The sequence below is a fragment of the Pelodiscus sinensis genome, chromosome 5, assembly GCF_052426305.1.
Source record: "Pelodiscus sinensis isolate ZL-2025 chromosome 5, ASM5242630v1, whole genome shotgun sequence".
Taxonomy (NCBI): domain Eukaryota; kingdom Metazoa; phylum Chordata; order Testudines; family Trionychidae; genus Pelodiscus; species Pelodiscus sinensis.
In genome coordinates this window covers 17,999,189-18,019,205 of record NC_143056.1, presented here as the reverse complement: position 1 = coordinate 18,019,205, position 20,017 = coordinate 17,999,189, and the positions used below count along the sequence as shown (strand labels likewise).

General features: G+C 38.8%; 1 protein-coding gene across 3 annotated transcripts in view; it reads right to left on the bottom strand.

The window, feature by feature from the left end:
* Window positions 1–20,017, bottom strand: part of AKT1 (AKT serine/threonine kinase 1) — a 112,710-nt gene that overhangs the window by 43,618 nt on the left and 49,075 nt on the right. For all 3 annotated transcript variants that reach the window (XM_089778337.1, XM_089778336.1, XM_089778338.1), the window contains exons 3-4: window positions 12,338–12,466; window positions 2,680–2,791 (exon numbers count right to left, since the gene is read on the bottom strand). In XM_089778337.1, the coding sequence (XP_089634463.1) occupies window positions 2,680–2,791; window positions 12,338–12,466 (241 nt within the window). The remainder of the gene's footprint in view (window positions 1–2,679; window positions 2,792–12,337; window positions 12,467–20,017) is intronic.

The following is a 20,017-nucleotide window of genomic DNA, read 5'->3' as shown; positions in this document are numbered from 1 at the left end:
GTTAAAAGTATTTAAGATGCAGATACTGCTGTGTCCACTTCATTGTATCATACAAAAGGTCAAATTTTTCAGACAGGCCTCCAGAACTGCGCCTGCAGATATGCACTGGCATGCAAACATGATAAGCAGTCATTTGCAGGTAAACACACAGAATTTGTGGAGATACATTTCCCAGGTGCTTCTGAAGGGCCACTCAGAAAAATAGCTTTAGAAATATATATTTCAAAATAGCTGAGCTTGAGTTTGAAAAATAAAAATAGGGGGGAAAAAAACCAAACACAAAGTCCAACCAAGACAGAGTATCTGGCATGAAATTCTAATTAAAAGTAAATGCCAGTGGAGCTGCTAATCTTGTACGTTCCTCATTCCACCTTGCAATACCTTGCATTTTTCACTATCTGACTAGTATAGTTGTCCTATCTAGTGTCTTTAGACAAATTATGCCCAATTCAGTATTCTCTGTCTGGAGAACATTTGCCTACACTCAAAGAGGGAATGTCAAGTGAAGTTAGCAAAACCTGAGGATTTTGTCCAGGCAATCTTAACCTGCATGATAATCTTGCTCAGAAAGCCTTTAGACACTGGAGTCTTGAGGCTAGACGCTTGTGACATCAAGCAGTGGGAAAGCAGGTCACGTTTTCACACAGAATCACAGTTTTGAACAAAGGCACAGACATTATTCAACACTAGGAATGCCTGTTTTTATGTCCCACCTCTAAACATTAAAAATAACTACTACAAAGAAAACATCCTTCCTCTGTTTCCCTTTTAAAAACAGCTTTGGGGTTTAAAGAATCAAAGGATATTCAAGCTACTCCTACTTTTAAGTTTATTTTTAGATCTTTTATTGATTTTGGGTGAAATACCATTTACTTCACTGGGGCTGAGATTAGATTCTGTCTATGCTAGCAGTGGCGTGTAGGCTACACATAGCTAGAAGGCACAGGGAAAGGCAGGCTGTGTCACTGCAGTATATAGCTACACGAGGCAGCAAAAGCCTGTGGGAGTGGGGAGGCACTGGGGAAAGGTGCCAGCAGATCCCTGCTGATGCAGCCTTTTCCCAGGCAGTGCAGCAGGAAAAGGCTCCAACAGCAAGATGTTACACTGCTAAAAATGGCAGTGTGGATGTGTGAAACACTGCTTGAGCATGCAGAGCACCACTTACAGTATATACCTTGGAGTTCAGGTGTGAGGAGGACTCTATTCACCTAAGCTATCGATGCTGCTATTTATACCTGTGTTAGCTGGGTGTGCAGTCTGTATATTCCACGTGCCACCACAAGAAGGGATGCAAAATGCTGTTTAATTAGTTAACCAGTTAAACATTTAGTTTAATCAGTTAACTGATTAAATGGGGGTGGGCGGAGGGTGCTCCAGCCTGGCTGCTTCTGGTTCCACACTAGGCTGCCGGCTCCCAGCCTCTTGCAGGGCCGGAAGTGGCAGCCAGGGGGAGCACCACAGGGGGGCTGGGAGCGGAGCAACCGTCTGCCAGTAGCCAAGGTAATGGTTAACTGTTACCTGATAAGCATCATTGGTTAAGGGTGATGTTTACCAGGTAATCACTTACCTGTTCACATCCCTAACCACAAGTGTAGATGTACCTTTAGACTATCTCCCAAAGATAGTCTCCAGCAGAGATGGCTAGTATAAGCAGTCCCAGGGTTTAAAGTAGGCTTTTTAATTGTTCGGGAGGAACAAAAATAAGCCAAATGCAATCCCCCTGAAATAGAAGGTGTCTCCGTCACTTTTGGACCATTTGCTATAAAGTGATAAAAGAAAACACACAATTTACTTTTCTTTAAACTTTGTGTTCATTGTCCCCTGGTTATCATAACAGAATGATATGTTATAAATATGACATCAACTGGAATCAATGAATGAAAGACTACATAGAAAATAATCTAAGAGCATCAGGTAAAAATGTGCTGACCTTAAAGATCAGTATCATACCTGTGCTGCACATAGGCAGGGCTGGGTTTTTAAATATCCCACAATCATACAGGAATAATCTAAATTCAGCAGCTGAACAGCAATTTAAATATTTAAACAGCTAGTAGCTGTAAATAGCTACACTGGGAATCTGTTCTCTCAGGAGGTAAGAGATCAATTCTCCACTAGTCAGAGATACATTCTTTTAGCTCTGTTTCCTTCAACAGCTGAAATACAAGTCTCCATCAGCAGCATATTACTTCTCTGTCATCACTTTTATCAGCCTATTTACATAACTCATTAACAAGTATAGCAGCAATACAACTAACTTGTTTCTTACAAAGGTGTCCTCAAAAAAGAGTTAATTAGTAGACTGAGACATTTCAATTCTGTTGGGGTTTTTGTTTTACTTAGTGGGGATCTCTCACCCATAATTTCAAAGTGGGAGAACCTTCATTTTCTTGTGCAACAAGAGCCCTGAAATCAACAACTAAAATGGGGTCTGATTTTCAGAAAATGCTGAGCACCCATCCTCTGAAAATCAAGCTCCCCTGTTAAGGTGTGACGGGTTGGGTCACCCCAAAACTGTGCCCTCCAAGATCATTTGCACTTTTGAAAACATAAACCTATTAGAATCTAGACCTATGTCACCGGAGAAATCAGAGTTTTTGCAAGGACTGCACTAATAGCGCTGAACATTCACATCTGCTTTTGCAAGTACTTTATGTATTAAATATGAATGAAACATACCGCTCCTCTGGAGTCTCCACATGAAATGTTCTTTCAATTACTGTGGTCCACTGGAGGCATCTAATGATGAATGTGTTTGGTTTAGGTCGTTCTGTCTTCATCAGCTGGCATTCTACCACAATCAAGGAAGAAAAAGTCATGGTACATAAGCAGGTTTAAATAATCATTTGTCTTTATTCTTATCTAGCAAACTGTTGCAATTAATCAGCCACAGAAATCTCTAAGCACTTTTTTAGGAGGCATAAGACAGTTTGCTCTGCAGATGAAACCAATAAATAGCTCAGTAGATAGGCATTTAAGATTTGCTTGAATCAAATTCTATTTAGAAAGCCTTCAGAGTTGACCAGCTGTACATACAGTATAATACTACTAAAAAGACCTAGGTTATGTCTACGCTGCAGTTCTTTTTCAGAAAAAGGTACGCAAATTGCGGTTCGCAATTTGCGTACCTTTTTCCAATTCTGTTTTTGAAAGAGGCTTTTCCGACATTTGGCCCGTCTACCTGGGAAAGATCAAGGAGACATTCCCGTCTACCTGGGAAAGATCACAAGAGACATTCCGAAAAGGACCTCTTAGCTTAAAAAAGCCACTCAGACAACGGATCAGTTTCTGAAAAAGTGAGCGCGTTCTTTTGGATGTCCTGTATTCCTCATTTTATGAGGAATAAGGACGCTTTTGAAAGAGGCACATGCCCATGTTGAACTCTGGTGACAGTTTTCACCACTGCAGATACTGCAACTTTACACTAACAATTCCACAGAAGTACAGATCATTGCATAACATGCGGAAACTGTACAGTGGACTCCTTATACCATTATTCATACACACAGCACTTTCTTCACAAAATTATTTCTACATCTCTTAATGGCATTGGTCCTCTCCCCCTCCATCCTTCTTTCTTTCAAAGCAACATTTAGATTTTATGGCCATTCATCTTGGGACAGCTTAAAATTGTGGGCTGAAACAGATGTGTACTAAGGGCAGAATGGCTGCTGAAGCTGGACAAACTCAAACAAGGACAGTTAACTATCAATCTTCAGGCTATGTTAACACATTTTTGTACCTACTTTTCTGAATTGCATTCAGCAGAGTTTTAATAATGATAAAGTTCCTCCTTCTAAAGAAAACCTCAAGCATTAGCCAAATAAAACAAAAAGGCCCGAAACACAGAGATAGAAGAGTTTTTAAACATAGCTGTTCTTGTTCCAGTATCAAATTTCTTGCTCTGAGCTTTCTGAAAGCATTGCCTTACTAATATTTGGTCTTAAAGCTATAAATTAACTTCACAGTAAACATAAGGCACATAAAAGTCAAGAAAGCATCTTGACTAATACTAAAATTTCTAACAGGTTCCACTTTCAGTAAGATACAATTTAGTAATGTGTACCGTCATTCTAGATACATTCTGTTCTTGAAAGTATACTCTTACAGTGTTAGACAGATTTTATTATTGTGAAAATGCAGTGTCCCATTTTAAATTCAAGCTTTTAATTAGTACATTGTCTGAGAGATAAAATATTTACAGCCAGTGTATTTGGGAGATGTATTTTTGGTAATATATTTCATGCCTCATTTGCTGCTGAAATTATAAGCTTTTCAACAGGAAATGTTGCATTTTTCACACATGAAAGTCTAATTTTTCTTTAATAGAATGATGAGGATATACTTGTCCTACAAAAGAACTGTAGTAAAAAAAAATAGAAAGTTTATTAATGAGTCATGCAAAGGTTTGATAAACAGCACTTCCTCATTCCCTAGAAAAATGAACATTAAAGAACCACCACCAGACAGATGCAGTTGTGCTTTTATTACGCTACCTCCACTCTACTGACTGTGATCCTGCAACGGCCACCATCTTTTACACCTGGGATGGGGCACTTTTTTTGGGACAGAGGCCACTGACCTCTGTAAAATCAGTCAGGGGCCACACAAGTGAGAAGCAAAAACCCCCAAACAAAAAACTGACATGGCCCCTGAATGAGAAGGAGAAAGACACTCCTCACATTCCCCTCCCACACCAGAGCCTACGGGGACCCAGCCTAGTAGATTTTGTATGCTCCAGCCCCATGGGGAGGACAGTGGTGGGTCTGGAGTGCCAGCATGGGCTCCCCAATGCTGAGAGGGGCCCTGAGACTTGGGGGCCAGCTCCAGGTAAACCAGAGGCTGCATCTGGCCTCTGGGCCTGAGATTTCTCCACCCCCATTGTAAAGGAATTGTAGTTCACACTGTATACTACATTAAGAGTTAACATGTTCCAGTAGATAGAATTCCATCTAGAGTCCTATCTCCAGCTCTGCAACTGACCTGTCGTGTGACTTTGGACAAGTCACTTAACTTTTTCTGGCTTGTTTCCTCTCTTATTTTTAGTCTGCCATGTCCAGTTAAGACTGTATACTATTTGAGCAAGGACTGTGTTTGAACAGCGTCAACCACAATCCTTGCTCAGGCTTCTAAATACTATTGTATAATAGAAACAAATAATACAGGCTATAGCTAAAGAGATTAAAAATGGGTGTTGTCTATGTTTATCCTTCTGCTCAATATTATTTTTAAAAGACGGTTCAGTAAAAAGTGTTACAAGTATTTAGTCAGCATCCTTGTCATGGATCCACTTGCTATATTACTTAATATTTATGAACAGATATTTTCAGTTAGCAGGGTAAATATTGCTGTAATACACCACGAAAACAAAAATTACTTAAATTCAGCATAACACTAGACTTTTCAGTACAGAGAACGGGACCAATTAAATGCCAACACATTTCATCTAAATCAGCATTGTCCATTGATATTTGTTAAGCTTGCTGATCCAGCAATCTTTAAAGCATGTAGCAAGATGAATAATAGAGATTTGTCAGTTAATAACCACTATAATTCAAGTATGTCACACAGAAGTGTTTTGTTTGGTGAACAATATGCTGTCTAATTACCCTGCTCAATCATAACAGCACATATCACAAAATGCAGAAATTTTTATTTTAACTGTATTACACTGAAGTACTGTACTATACAGATTTTTAAAAAATTAATCAAGTTACTACCTAATTTTCTGCAGATGTAGCTGAGTCTCCTGAACTTTATCAATGAACTCAGGAAATACCTTTGTCAGACTTAAAGGTTTTTTAAAGTGCTACTTGTGGTAGTTTACAAACAAACAATTTAGGACAGGTTACCATTTTTATGTCTGTACAGCACCGTGTGCACTTAATATCACTGCATAAATAAAAATTTGTTACAGGCCCTTTGATACAAGGTATGACTGATGCTACATTTTTATGTTCTGCTATAAAAAAGAAACCTCACACCCTCAACATCAGCAGAAGATGACTTGCCCATTCAGAAAATAGTCAGTTCTGTCAAGTGGATCAATACCACTTTCCTCCACTTGTAATAAAGTTTATAGTATAAATTGCAACCTGTTTAAAAATGATTTAAACTATCATCAAGAACCTCTTGATTCTTTCTTGGCATTTGGTCTTAAAATAAGTAGGACAGAAATTGTTTCTAACAGGAACAGACACCAAGGTATTCAAATGCAAATTACCATTTTGTATTTGAAAGACACTTAGTATTATCCTAGTGACTTTCTAAAATGTCACAATATTTGCTTCCTTAGCACTTAAGCTAAAAGCCAGATTATTTGTGATGAACGTGTCAAACTCTGTTCCCTATTTAATGACATCACATTTTAATCCAGTAATGGTAAAGAAGAATCCTACACTCCCCACTTTTTTTTTAAATGAAAAAAGGGGAAAAAAAGAAAAGGAGAAAGGTGCTTTAAAAAGGCAAATAAGGACTGTTATGTCTCATAGTACCCCTTCTTTCTGTGCTACTGGATAGACCTAGCATTCAATAACAAGATGCAAGTCAGAACAGAGTTCTGAATGCCACTTTACATCCGGATTCAGCAAGGTATCATTGGATCCTGGTAACTGCTGATAAAGTCAAGATATTTCCTGGAATCAGACTGTCTTGGGCAAAAAGTCCACAAATTGTAGTTTAGTGGGCAACTGAAGTTCTCCTATACCAGGTTTCTCAAACTCTCAGTCCCCAGGCCATCGCTGGCCAGAGTGATTGTGCAATCCAGCCAGGGACTCCCAGCAGGCGGCAGAGGGTGGAGGGAGAGGGTCTGTAATGGCCCTTAATCCCCGCTCTTTCACCTCCATCCCCCTACCATCCCGTCCCCAGAGGACACAGCTTCAAGGAGCACTGTGGGAGGCCCTGGTGTGGCACGACAATAGCTGATGAGCCCCCCAGTCCCTGCCACCCCCACATTCCCTGCAGTGGCAGGATCCGTAGGGAAACAGAGTGCAGCTGAGTGTGTGCATTTGCCTAGTGTGCTTTGCTTCCCTGCAGCTCCTGCAAGTGACCCCTGAAGCCAAATCATTGGGGGAAAAGGTGGGGTGATGGCGGGATGGGGTTGGAAGTAGGGGCCAATAATGGACAGTTCCCCTGCCTGACAGGTGTCCCTGGCCGAGGACTAATGCCACTAACCTAAGCCATTTATAGCAACTGAATGTATTTGTTACCTACCAGTGTGAACACTAAAGTATTTAACATATTCCAGAAAATTTCTGCATGAACACTTGTTTGCTGTAAGATCTTTTATCCCACCTCTCTTGTAGTGAAGGAAAAACAAAATAAATTACCAGTAAGAGCAGGAATCCAATGCTGCATGTCTGTGGTACTTGCAAACTCAGAAAGATTAAGCATCAGTTTTTATGATATAAATTGAAAACACCAACAAGTGTTTTATAAGAGAAAACTTCCAAACCATATATGTGAACTACAGAAACAGATGAACGGACATTTTAAAGGGGAAGGAAGACAAAAAGAAAAGCAGGATTTTTCTTTTTTCCTTTTTTAAATAAAGGAAAGACTGATTTTGCAGAGCAGAGTTTTCAGACAAGCTTTCTTAGAGAGTGATGGGATCAAAGCCCCTTCCATCCGAAGCATGAACGTCTAAGACTGATCCTATAGTAGTGAGGGGCTTGCAGACTGCAAGACTATATATGCAACTTACTAACCACATCTTTACAAAAATTTATCAGACCGTCAGTCTTATTTATTCTTCCTCAGGAAAAAAAATCAAGCTAGTCTCTAATACCATCTGCCCCCTTCCTTCAGCGTGTTATTCTCACATGGGTAACAAGAGATCTGACTTATTCATAACAGAGTTGAAACACTCAATATCTGAGTTCTTGCATTTTGTTACAAATATGAAAATGGTCCTATTTTCATTAAAAAGTATTTTCTTCTTGAAGATTATACTACTTTGAGTGAATACTGAGCTATTTTTTCATGGAAAATATGAAGATTTCTGGCAGCAGTAGAGTGTAATTTTTGAGCAAGAGTAGTTTTGCCATGAAAAATCTGCACTGTCACAAGTTTTTGATCAAGAAACAACCACCTTGTTGAATTTCACTTAATAGCAAACATTTGAAGATGTTAAATTACTGAAAACAAATTGAAAAGTTGCATGCAACAATCTGGGGAAAGCCTATCCCCACTTCTGCTAGAATCAATCTTCCTGGAGCCACTGCTAGCTATGCATACCACACTAACAGAGTGAAAATTGTATTTTAGGCCATGTTCTTTATCTGATACATGCAAAAGCAGCCTGAGTTAACTTTATACATTTGGGCAGTGTCTTTACCCAACTATAAGCATGCTTCACAGACTACCAGACATCAATCCCAGACAAATGAAATGAGAGATCATATTTGAGGAAAGACATAGGTGTGAGCAGGCTCAGAGGGACAAGAGTGTAACATAACTGGTCCTCAAATGCCAACAGCATGCAGGTGATGCCCAGTTCTACTTACTCTCCATATAAAACACTAAGGATACGACTAGATTACAAGCATCTTTCGAAAGAGGCTTTTTCGAAAGAATCTTTCGAAAAAGCCTCTTTAGAAAGAGAGCGTCTAGACTACAGCTAGTACAGCACCCACAGGCAGTCTGGATGCTCTTTCAAAAAAGCACAGTTTGCGTTCAAAAGAGCACTTTCGAAAAAAGGCGTTCTTCGTAAAATGAGGTTTTCCGCAATCGAAAAAACTGCTGCATTCTTTCGATTTAGTTTCGAAAGAACGCGGTAGCAGTCTAGATGCAGGGGAAGTTTTTTCAAAAAAAGGCCACTTTTTTCAAAAAAATCCTGTAGTCTAGACACCCCCTAAGTGCTACAGCCCGGTGCCTCAATGAAAAGTAGTTTGAACTAAGCTAAATGTGATCAAGATGGAAGAGAAATTCTAGTCTATATAGTTTTTTATACTATGCTCATCACCATAAAATTGGAATGCCTTCTAGTAAGGCATTAAGCAATGTGACTACACACTGGTCAGATGTGGTTTGTTCTCTCACACTCTCCACAGGAGAAATGTGCAGTTGAGAGGCCTCTCTTGGTAGGTTTTTCATAAAATAAATTTGCCTATTGAAGGCATGATCAAAGAAGTGTGCCTTGTACTTGGAGCTGAAAGTGGGGAGGCTTGTGAGGTTCCTTATTTCCTGGACATTTTCATTCCATAGCCTTGGACTGGCCTCGGAGAAAGTTGTCTTCCATTTGGATAACTTTTACTCTCAATAAGTGCTCCACTGGGCCAAAAGTGTTGTCAGCCAGGATCTTTGTCCCAAAGCTTTAGATGGTCTTTTAGGTACCCTGGGTCCAGGCTGTGAAACGTTTTGAAGATAGGGACTACACCCATTAATTTGTTTTGAAGCCAGAAAAGAGTGTAGAACCATTGTGATATGTTCATGCACAGGTCGGCCCATTGATCATCAAAATAGTTGGCAGCCTTAGGATCCTGTCGGACCCTTCATTGCCACTGTATTTACAGATACTAGCTGTTGCCAAGAACACCTTTCCTCCACCTCCCCAAGCTAGCTATATCCTATGGTGGATCTGTGTCTTTCTGTAAACTCTTCATATACCATGGTAATGAGCTTATTATATATGCCTAAATTAACAGGCTTGATCTGCCAAAAATCCTCAGAATCCTCAATGAAGGAATAAATTAATCCCGTCTGAATGTGTTATGGAAAAAAAGAAGAAGAAAGAAGGCAATACAGAACACTTTCAGACCTTAGCACTGATCCTTACTAAATAATTACCATACAAAATAAAGGTAGCAGCAAACTTAATGAAGGTGTTAATCTTCTTGGTTTGTATCAAGTGCCTAAAAAATACTGCCTAGGATTTAAAGGCTTTTTACTGCTTTTCTATACTTTGTTGCCCTATAAGGAGAAATCAGCATAAAGAATGAAACATTATAGGCTCTGACACTGCTGAGGTAAAAATACTAATTATCTCTCTCCGTGGACAGGCTTGACTAGACAAAAGGCCCCAAACATACTCTCCTGTCCTTCGGGACTAATGCAACATGTGATAACATGCTCATTTTTTATTTCCAGCCTCACTGCATCTTAAAAATAATAAAATTAGTGAACATACACCTGTTGGGCACATGGATACCAAGGCTGGCAAGCGAACAGATGGCAAAGCAATAATTCCCAAGACATTCTTGTGTTTTATAGGGTTCAGCATGCCCTAGAGGAAATCTGTTTGGGGATTCATTTTTGTACCAGATCATTAAATGGTATCTATGTTCTTCTAGATATGCAAGCTCCTTACCCCGACTCCCAGGTATGAAATGTTCATTGCTGCTCCTCATGCCAAATTTCACTACATATCCTTACCCATGTAAGGACACTCGGTGGAGCACTGTCTATAACAAATACTACATGATTCAATTTGTAAAGCTGTGGAGAATGAGGTGAAAAGAAAGGTGGACTGCATATCCATGTGAGGAAGATAGAATACCAGACAGTGAGATGGAACCAAAGCCAAAATAGGGGAAGCACAGGTAAAGAAAATTTAAGCAAGTTAGATGTATTCAAGTCAACAGAGCCTGATGAAATTCACTGTAGGGTACTTAGGGAACCAGCCAAAGTCATCTCAAAATCAGCACCAATTATTTTTGGGTATTTTTAGAGATGATAGGAGAAGCCATAGTAACGATCCTTAAAAAGGAGAACAAGGAGGACACAGGTCCCGACTGGTGGAGACAGACTGCAACTGCCTATCAAAATTTGTCAAGTAGCCCCTCTGCAATGATTGCGCACTCCTGAATTAGAAGATAACAGGATTATAAAGACTAGCTGGTATGGATTTGTCAAGAACAAATCCTGCCAAACCAGCCTTATTTCTTTCTTTGACAGGGTAATTGGCCTAGTAAATGGAAAGGAAATAATAGAGGTGATCTATCTTGATTTTAATAAGGATTTTGGGGACAGTCCCACATGACATTCTTATAAGCGAACTAGAGAAATGTGGTCTAGATGAAATTATTACATGGTGGGTACACACCTAGTGGAAAGAATATACTCAGAGAATAGTTCCTTGTCAAACTGGGAGAGTGAATCTAAAGGGGTCTAGTACTATTCAATATTTTCATTAATGACTTGGACAACGGAGTGGAGAATATGCTTATAAAATTTGCTAATAAAAGAGGACACACAAAGCTGGGAGATATTGCAAAAATTTTGAAAGACAGGATTAGAATTCAAAATTAGCTGGATAAAGTGGAGAATTGGTCTGAATTCCATAAGATGAAATTCAATAAAGACAAGTGCAAAGTACCTCATTTAAAAAGGAAAAATCAAATGCACAACTACAAAATGCAGAGGGAGGGGACGGGACGCTAAATGGCAGTACTGCTGAAAAACCTCTGGGGATTATAATGCATCATAAACAGAATGAGACACAACAGTGTAATGCAGCTGTGAGAAAGGCCAAACATCTGGGGCGTATTAACAATCGTGTTACATATAAGACCCAGGAGGTAACTGTCTAGTTCTGGCTCTCAAGATTCCTTTCAGCCCTACATTTCTATGAACATGGTAAAGAATGTCCAGAAGGGAATTGTATTTAGGTTCTTCTGCCATGCCTATCATTGGGGTCCTGAGTGCAGTAGATGAGGCATGTATTGCGGGTGTTTGTGTATGGCAGCACTAGAAACAATAACAATTTCTATTGTGCCCTACACTCAAAAATCCTCTGGGTGCCTCTAACATTCAATTTTCATTTTAAAATTAAAAAATAACTGAACGTGCACCATTGATGTCAGGTCTGATCCCTGCCAATGGAAGTAAATGGGAATGATTTCAACACACTCAGGCACAAATCTATACAGCAATCATTTGGTTTAGGGTTGAAAGTCCCAAGTTTGCAACATTCTTAATCTAATACTATTGAACGGGATTACTCGTGTTTAAGTATCTTGCTGAATGAAGGCCTACAAGTTAGCTATTTTTCATAATGCACAAAATAAAAGTAAAGGTAAGATAGTAAAGAGTATTTTATACTACAACTATAAACAATATTTAGTAATTTCAAATAGAAAAGAGACTGAAAAATAGTAGTGAATTAAATAATCTAGATGTGATCACACCACTGCATTAATCATTTGTAGAAAGCTACAAAGCAGATTTAACACTGTAAAATCTAATATTGCATAAAATGAAAACTTTGTATATGTTTTCATAGAACATTTGTCTTGAGCTGATTGTAAACAATATCTTTTAATGTTAAATTTAAAAGGCTATGTTTACAATAATTCTGTAAAACCCACATAAGAACGAGAGGGCCTGTGAAAATGCTTACGAGCTACGGAGAAATTATTTAAAGGAGATTCCCGTTGGTCAACATCCTGCGGTCGCTCTTTGTAGCCAATGAACGTGCCATCGTTCTTCAACAGAAAATATCTTGGCCTCCATGTCTTTATATATTCTCCTGGGAAAAACAGAAAAAATATGCCATACATTATAACCCAATTCCTTATATCCCAGAATTCCAATGAGAACCTGTTTAAAAACTGATATTGTACATCCTCTTAATTCAGAAGGCATTTTAATTCACTGTTTGGGTCTGCTGCAGATAATGGAAAAATAGAGGCATCAATTCAGATATTGACAGTAAATTTAACCATAAAATAGGACTTTGTAAAATTAAACAGCTATATATTTCCCTCATCTATGCTTATTTCATTCAAATTCTGCAACAGCTGCCTAAAATGCAATTTAAAATTTAAAAATCAGAGCAGATGTCCTATGTATTATTTTTGCTATTGTCATTTTTCATACTGACACAAAGAGTTTTTTTCATTTACATTTTGCAGCGCAAGTATTTTAAACAATAGTGGGTAATTTAGTAATTAGTCAACTGCTTTATCAAACCAACAATTATTTTAGAGAATAAAAAGGCAAATTCTCCACTGACATTACATAACACCACACACTCATCTAAAGAAGGAACCACAGGAGAGATCGCAACGTGAAAGGTAAAAACCTAACTTTTAGTGTGCAAAAGTTCTTGCTCTCTCTTTTCCGAAGATAACATCCCTACAGCATACCATACCACTGGCCGTACACATGCTTTAGAGAGACAGTGTATAGTTACATGTAAACAATACCGCCATACTCTAGCAACAGAAGCAAAGATCAAATCCCTAATTATTTATTAGGGAAACAGAGTGGTCTACTTGACAGGACGCTGGAATAGGATACAGAAGACGTGGGTTCCATTTCCAGATCTTCTACCAACATGCCGGGTAACCTTGGGCATACCACCTCCTCTCACAATGCCTCTGTCTCTCCTCTCACTCTTTGCCTATATCTATTTTAAACCATCTCTCATCACTTTTCTGCAGCACCTAGCACAGCGGAGTCCAATTGCATATATGTAGGGCCTCTGGGCACCACAATACAGGTAATTTTTAAAGAATTATTTCTATTTCATTGTGCCTAAAGGCCCTCAATCTTGGTGTTATACAAATACATGGGTTTTGCACCAAGAAGCTTTCTGCATCACCTGCAATTTGCTAATCTAATTCAGTTAATAAAAAAAAACATGCAGGTGCACACACAGCAGAATTAACTTTAGTAAGAGATGGTGATCTTTGCTGGTTGTTAAAAGATTTGTTCCCAAATTAAACAGAGAAAAAAGACAAAATAAGGCAACACAGGTCTACTGACCAAGGCTCCTTTCTTCAGCTCCTTTCCCATCCCCCATCACCAACCCACACAACCTTTCCTGCTGTTCTGCTTTCCACCCCAGGTGATTTCTTTCATGATGATGTGTACTCTGCCCCAGGAACTCCCCTACAGCTGCCTTGCTTCTTCTCCTCTCACCACAGCTCAACTCTCCTTCTGGGATGCAGCCTATTCCAGCATCTAGCACCAGCTGTAGTACCTCTTCCTTCTGTTCAGTCTCCTACCTTCTCCCCCTTTCTCTGGCTTGCCACACAGCTGCCTGTCCGCTTTGTTACTACAATGTCTCCGTCTCCCCACCCCCTTTTATTCTAAAGAAAAAAAACAACACACTCAGGGTAAAGGAAAGGGGGAGTCTATCCAAGATGTAAAGGGTGATCTCCTATATGTATTGGGACTGTCTCCTGAGAACATCTATTAGCACGGATAGAAGTATTACTGCAGACGGGGGGAAAAAGACTGCATGCAATCTAGCATGTCTGCCTCAGTTTCAGGTTACACATTTTATGGTAACCTGCAAAAGGTTTACAAATAGTCAAGAATAACCTGAGAAATTTCAGAGGAAATCATCCACAGGTGTTGTGATTGAACTTTTACATTCAAAATGTTGCATATACTTTTTTTTCTCTGAACATTAATATAACACTGGCAACTCTTGGGAATCAGAAATAGGTTATGGAACTTTCCACTGCTAAGCCATCAGTTCAAATCCAGCACAGGTCAGTAGTGTCCAAGAGTCATTACTATCAGGCTGCTTAGACATTGATTGCTGACGGTCTCAGCTAAGATCTTTTTAAACAGGGGTTCCACTTGAGAAGAGCCATCCTTGTGACTAGACAAGGCAGATTGGGAGCAGCTAGCCAAGCTACTGGCTGGACTGTCCCTGTTTTGCGACTTGCTCTCTAGTACTGTTAGGCTGGCACCATCTCCAGTACTGAAAACATTTTTTACTTACCAAAGCTAATGCAGCTACTGACGTCAAAATAATCAACATCCACTTGTATGTTTCACCATACCTTACAACATAAACCGCACTCTCATCCCCTCTGAACAATATATACATTCAAATTAAAAACATACAAGGAAATAGGTTTCAACCATGGACGATTAAGCACCTAACAATTTTAAGGTAGCTCAGTTCCGGGGGCTTGAAAATCTTGGAAATATCTCTTTAATGATGAACTAGAGCCAGGCCTTAGCTAATCAGTAAAGGGATTTAATTTATCTTGGCATCTAACAGTGTTTCGATTCTGTGAGGTGCCCCATTCCTGCAACTTCAGTGTCTTCAGCATCTGTCAAAATCTGACCCTGACAATGCCAAAATTACAAATGATAGTTTTACCATGCGAATTCACTAAGAGTAGGAGTGTAGCATTATAATCTGCCCTCTGCAATGAGTGGCATGAAGGGATGTAAGCAACTAACTGAGTAGTCGACACACTTGTCGACTAATCACTCCCTGCCTCTGCTGCCTTTAACATAAAGAGGCAGCAAGGGGAGGGGGAGAGATGGGGATGCTGGGGGGAGCCGGCTTAAAAGGTAGTCTCCCCCACCCCAGCTCCAGCTTCATGACAGGGGGCAGGGGCGCAGTGGTGGTGTTCCACTTTTGAAATGTAGCAACAGCCCAGCAGGCTCTTGCTACATTTCAAAGTGGAAGCGCCTTTAATCGAATAGTCGATGGAAATTCCATCGACTATTCGATTAGTTGATTAATCTAATTTTAACATCCCTAGTAGCATGTAGCTACTCTGTCCCACAGAGAATCAAAGTCCCTCTCCTGTGTTCTCCCATTGCTCTAGAGAGGGAGGAAGTTACTTCACTTGCTTCATGGAGCAGCTCACTCCTAGGAATGCACCTATCCAGTAACTCTAGCCAGTCCCCTCTCACTTGTACAGGAGATGGATGGAGTGGAAGGGTCAGGTAAGTAGTGGCTGCTTCCACTTCCCACCACAGTGGGAATAAGGTCCAACAATGGATTTTTACTTTACTTTCTTCTGTAAGTAAGAACTGTGGCAACCTTTAAAATCAAAAGATGAGCAGGATTTCACACAAAACTGTACTGAGTTGTTACAATAGACATTTTACCTTCTCATTCCCATTTTAAATTTTATAATTTGATTTGATGTTTAAATTTAATCACTCCTGTATTTTTGCCCTACAGTTTTATTCCACCAATAAATTCCAGATAGAAATCCTGGCGGGATTAGGTTGTGTTACCATCTTCTATATTCTTCTTTAGAAAGGGATTTTTACTTATTCATCACTGTAGTTGGATCTCTTTCCAGATCTATTTCTTATTTACAGACTAGAAGTAAATTTATAATTTTTTTTTAATGTTATGCTTGGTCTATCTTGGGGCCGTAGTAAATTGTTGGCTTCCTTTGTTTTATGTTGACTTTTGTTAACCAATGCCAAAGATTACAACCAATCATTAAATAATAAGAAGTCCAAAACCAAGATATCTTGATGACCTGCATCATTGTGAGGCACGGTGCAATAACTATAGCATGTGTGTCATTACGTAACATGCTCTTAAGTGACAGGATAAACCAGTAATGTAAAAATGGGCATGAAATGGACTTATCTGTGGTTATATATGAAAGTGATTAGAGAACCTCCAATATACATTTAATCCATAGATTAATAAAATATTAAGAAAGCTGATAATTCATCCACAGAACACAAATCTGTAGATAAAAATTTCTATTCGTACTAAACAAGTTTACATTTCTATGAGATGTTCTATAGCAGTGGTTCCCAACCTTTTCCAGATGGGGACCCATAGGTACCTGGGGAGATACTTGGCGACCCTTTTGAAATGTAATGGCAACCCATATTTGGGTCCTGACCCATAGGTTGGGAAACCCTGGTCTATAGTAACTGCTAAAAACAAAAATCCTACATTACCCATGACAGCTGTCAAATTTTATCTCCCTTCAGAAACCATTTTTAAATATAGAGCAGATAGAAAATGTTATATGTAAAGAAGTTGGAAATTTAAAAATAAACAGCCAGAAAAGCATTAGAAATGTATGAAACGAGGTGAAGTTTTTTGTTCTTTTTAACTGTGTATGTAATTTTTCCTGTTTATTAGAGTACAGACTGATAATGATAGGCTATTTGAATATCTGAGACAGAATTCTTAAGACAGATAAGATACAGAAATGTCAAAAATGCTTGGACAAAGTTGATTTAAAAAAAATTTAAGAAAGCTTTTCTTTCTAGTCATGTATTTGGAATACTAGACACTGGAATATTTGAAGTGTGAGTTGACTTTTTTTTTAAAAAAAAATTATGTCCTGATTTTATTTTTTAAACAATTAATAGTAAACAAAAAGATAACACAAGTGGCTTGTATCAGTCCTATTGCTTCACATCCAAGAATCTCAATACATAGAAAATTCAAAGTGTAAGAGATGGAAGATATATCTTTAATGCAAAATGTATGTGAAAAAGAAAATTAAAATTGCCATTTTATCAGATAACAGTAACAAATAATAATGAAACACCATAGAAAACTGAACAATTTACAAAGCAAAACATTTTTTCCTCTGATTCATTGCTTGTGTAATGCTTTGGCAGTTGTCTTTGTTTTCAGTAACAGAATGCTAATAGTACAAGGAGAGAAAAGCAAAAGTATGATTTATAAATCCTGCATATAAAATGCTGGGTTTGAATAAATTCATCTACAACTTGTTAGCTGAAAAATATGTGAAATATTATTCACCACTGTGATTACTCAAAGCAATTTTTGAACTGCAAAAATTCCCAAACTATACATTTCTGTATATATAGACACAAAGACTCTTAGAGTGTGTCTAGACTACAGGGTTTTTTCTAAAAAAGTGGCCTTTTTCCGAAAAAACTTCCTCTGGATTTAGATTGCTGCCGCGTTCTGTCGACAGTAAATTGAAAGAATGTGGCAGTTTTTTCAACCATGGAAAACCTCGTTTTACGAGGAATAACACCTTTTTTCGAAAGTGCTCTTTCGAAAAAAGGCGCTATTTAATGCAAACTGTGCTTTTTCGAAAGTACTGGTTGTAGTCTAGAGGCTTTTTCGAAAGAGGCTTTTTTGAAAAAGCCTCTTTCGAAAGAGGCTTGCAGTCTAGACGTAGCCTTAGACCAATTTCATTTTGTTGTCTTGTCTCTGCTCCCTCCCCACATAAAGCACATTAAACTCCTTAATATACACTTATGAAAATCTGTTTCATGCCTAAAGCACTTTTTGTCCTAAGATGCACTGGAAAGTATACTTGCACTTTAATATTTCAAAAAGTGCAACATGAAACTGTTTTGGTTTGTGAAAAGTTAGTTCTACAGAGAATTTACAATAATGCAGGGTTATTTTGTTTTACTCTCCTCCCCACAATGTCTTGCTGAATCTGGAGCTGTCTACCCCTGATAAAGTGTCTAACATCAGAAACAGCTGCCACTCCCTGGGAAGCTTACAGGGTAAGTGGAGAATAATGAGCAGCAAGCACCAGCAGAACAAAAGAAAATCCATCTTTATTTACCAACTGCTGCATGCTTGTTGCTGCATCAAGCTCATTCAAAGCCAACACCACACCCTTTAATTCATAACAGACTGTATTTAAGCAGTCTTTGGTTAAAATATTTTAGCTCAACTCATGCACACAGAGGATTTTATGAAAAAAAGAATTAGGTTAACAAAAGCAAGAATCCAACAAGTTTACCAAAACTATGCATTTGACTTTTAATGCCCCAAGCTAAGTATAACCTGCCTAGAAACCTGGGGAGGGGGGGGGAGGACAACCCCCAGTTATATTTATATTACATGCTTTAGTAAAGTGACCATCAGGAAACAAAAGATAAATAATGTATTATCTCTTCCACTCTGAGCATCAAAAAACAGGTTTATTAATGGTCAAAATAGCAAATATTACATACAGAGAAAATTGTAATACACTCCTTGATTGCACACATTACTATCTGAGTGCACCATAAAAGTTATGCCAAAGGCAGAACTAATGTTTTGCCAGTCAAGGAAACAAAATGACTCCTTCATAAAACCTCAATGGAAGCAAAGATGGTTTGCATCCTGTCTGCCCAATAAGGTTTCAGTAAAACAGATGCCAGTTTCCTTAAAGATGTGAAGTTTTTAAAAGATGCCATCTCATGTGCACTGGTGTGACTGCAGAATGGGATGGGGATTTACAATTAGCGTCTGCTGTTCAAACAAATTCTGTCTCTTCACTTTAAAAATCAACTTTATTAAAACTAAGATTCTTTTGTTGCAGTCTGACAGTCCTCCTTGCGTTGTTGGGGTTCTTAAAAATAGAAATAAGCCATTTTCAGACAGGAAATTAGTTTCACAATCGCATATACATTTGATGCTTATGAATTAGAGAAGTCAGTGATGCCAAACAAAATATTCGTTTTAATTTTTTTAATTTCCTTTTTGTTTCCCTTCTTGTTAATATGCCTCCTTTTCTTCCCCCTGAACAAACTGTCAAAACAGAATTTGGATTTAGAGAGCTTGGGAAAAAAAATAAAACGTATGCTAATGTCTTTCCCAATATGCTCACTAAGAGGCGAGAGGGCCTCTGGTTTGTCTCCCTATTCACAGGAGTACAGAAGGGGGCCAGTGCTTTGATTATTTTTGGGTCACACTCTGGATGTGTTCTCAGCCTTTGCCTCCAGCATACAGCTGCGGACACTCTGGCTGTGCCTTGAATCTCAATGAGCCAGCTCAGACTGCAGTCAAGGGTGCTCCCCAATAGGGAGGTCAAGCCTGAGTCAGCAGACTGTCTGCACCAGACTGGCGCTCCACAGCTTATCCCAGCTCTTTTGCCTTTCACTGACCATATATGGCAGTCCACTGTCACAACAAGCTAATTCAGTGCAAGGCAAATCTGCTCACTGCTTTATTCTTACTCATTTTCCGTGCAGCTGGATAGTAGTACATTACATTTAAGGCCCTACAGCAGTCAGCATGACAATGACTGACATTACTGCCAACAGGTTAAGAAGAAATGCCTCTGCCTCAAGTGTAGCTCTGATTATCCTAAAACTACTACTGTTTCTCACGGTCACACAAAGCTACAATATATGGCACCTGCTTAATTATCATATCTTCAGGGAATCTGAAGGGGGAGGGAAGCTGAAGGAAGGGTATGGGGGAATGATTAAATGGTCTCCTATTCAGAGTGGCATTAAAAAAAAACCCCTTCACACTGTACTCAAATAGAAGTCCATTAAAAATAACTGAACAGCATCTTAGGTTTCATCTTGTTTCACACATCTGTAGATTATTTTAAAAAAAAATCTCACATAG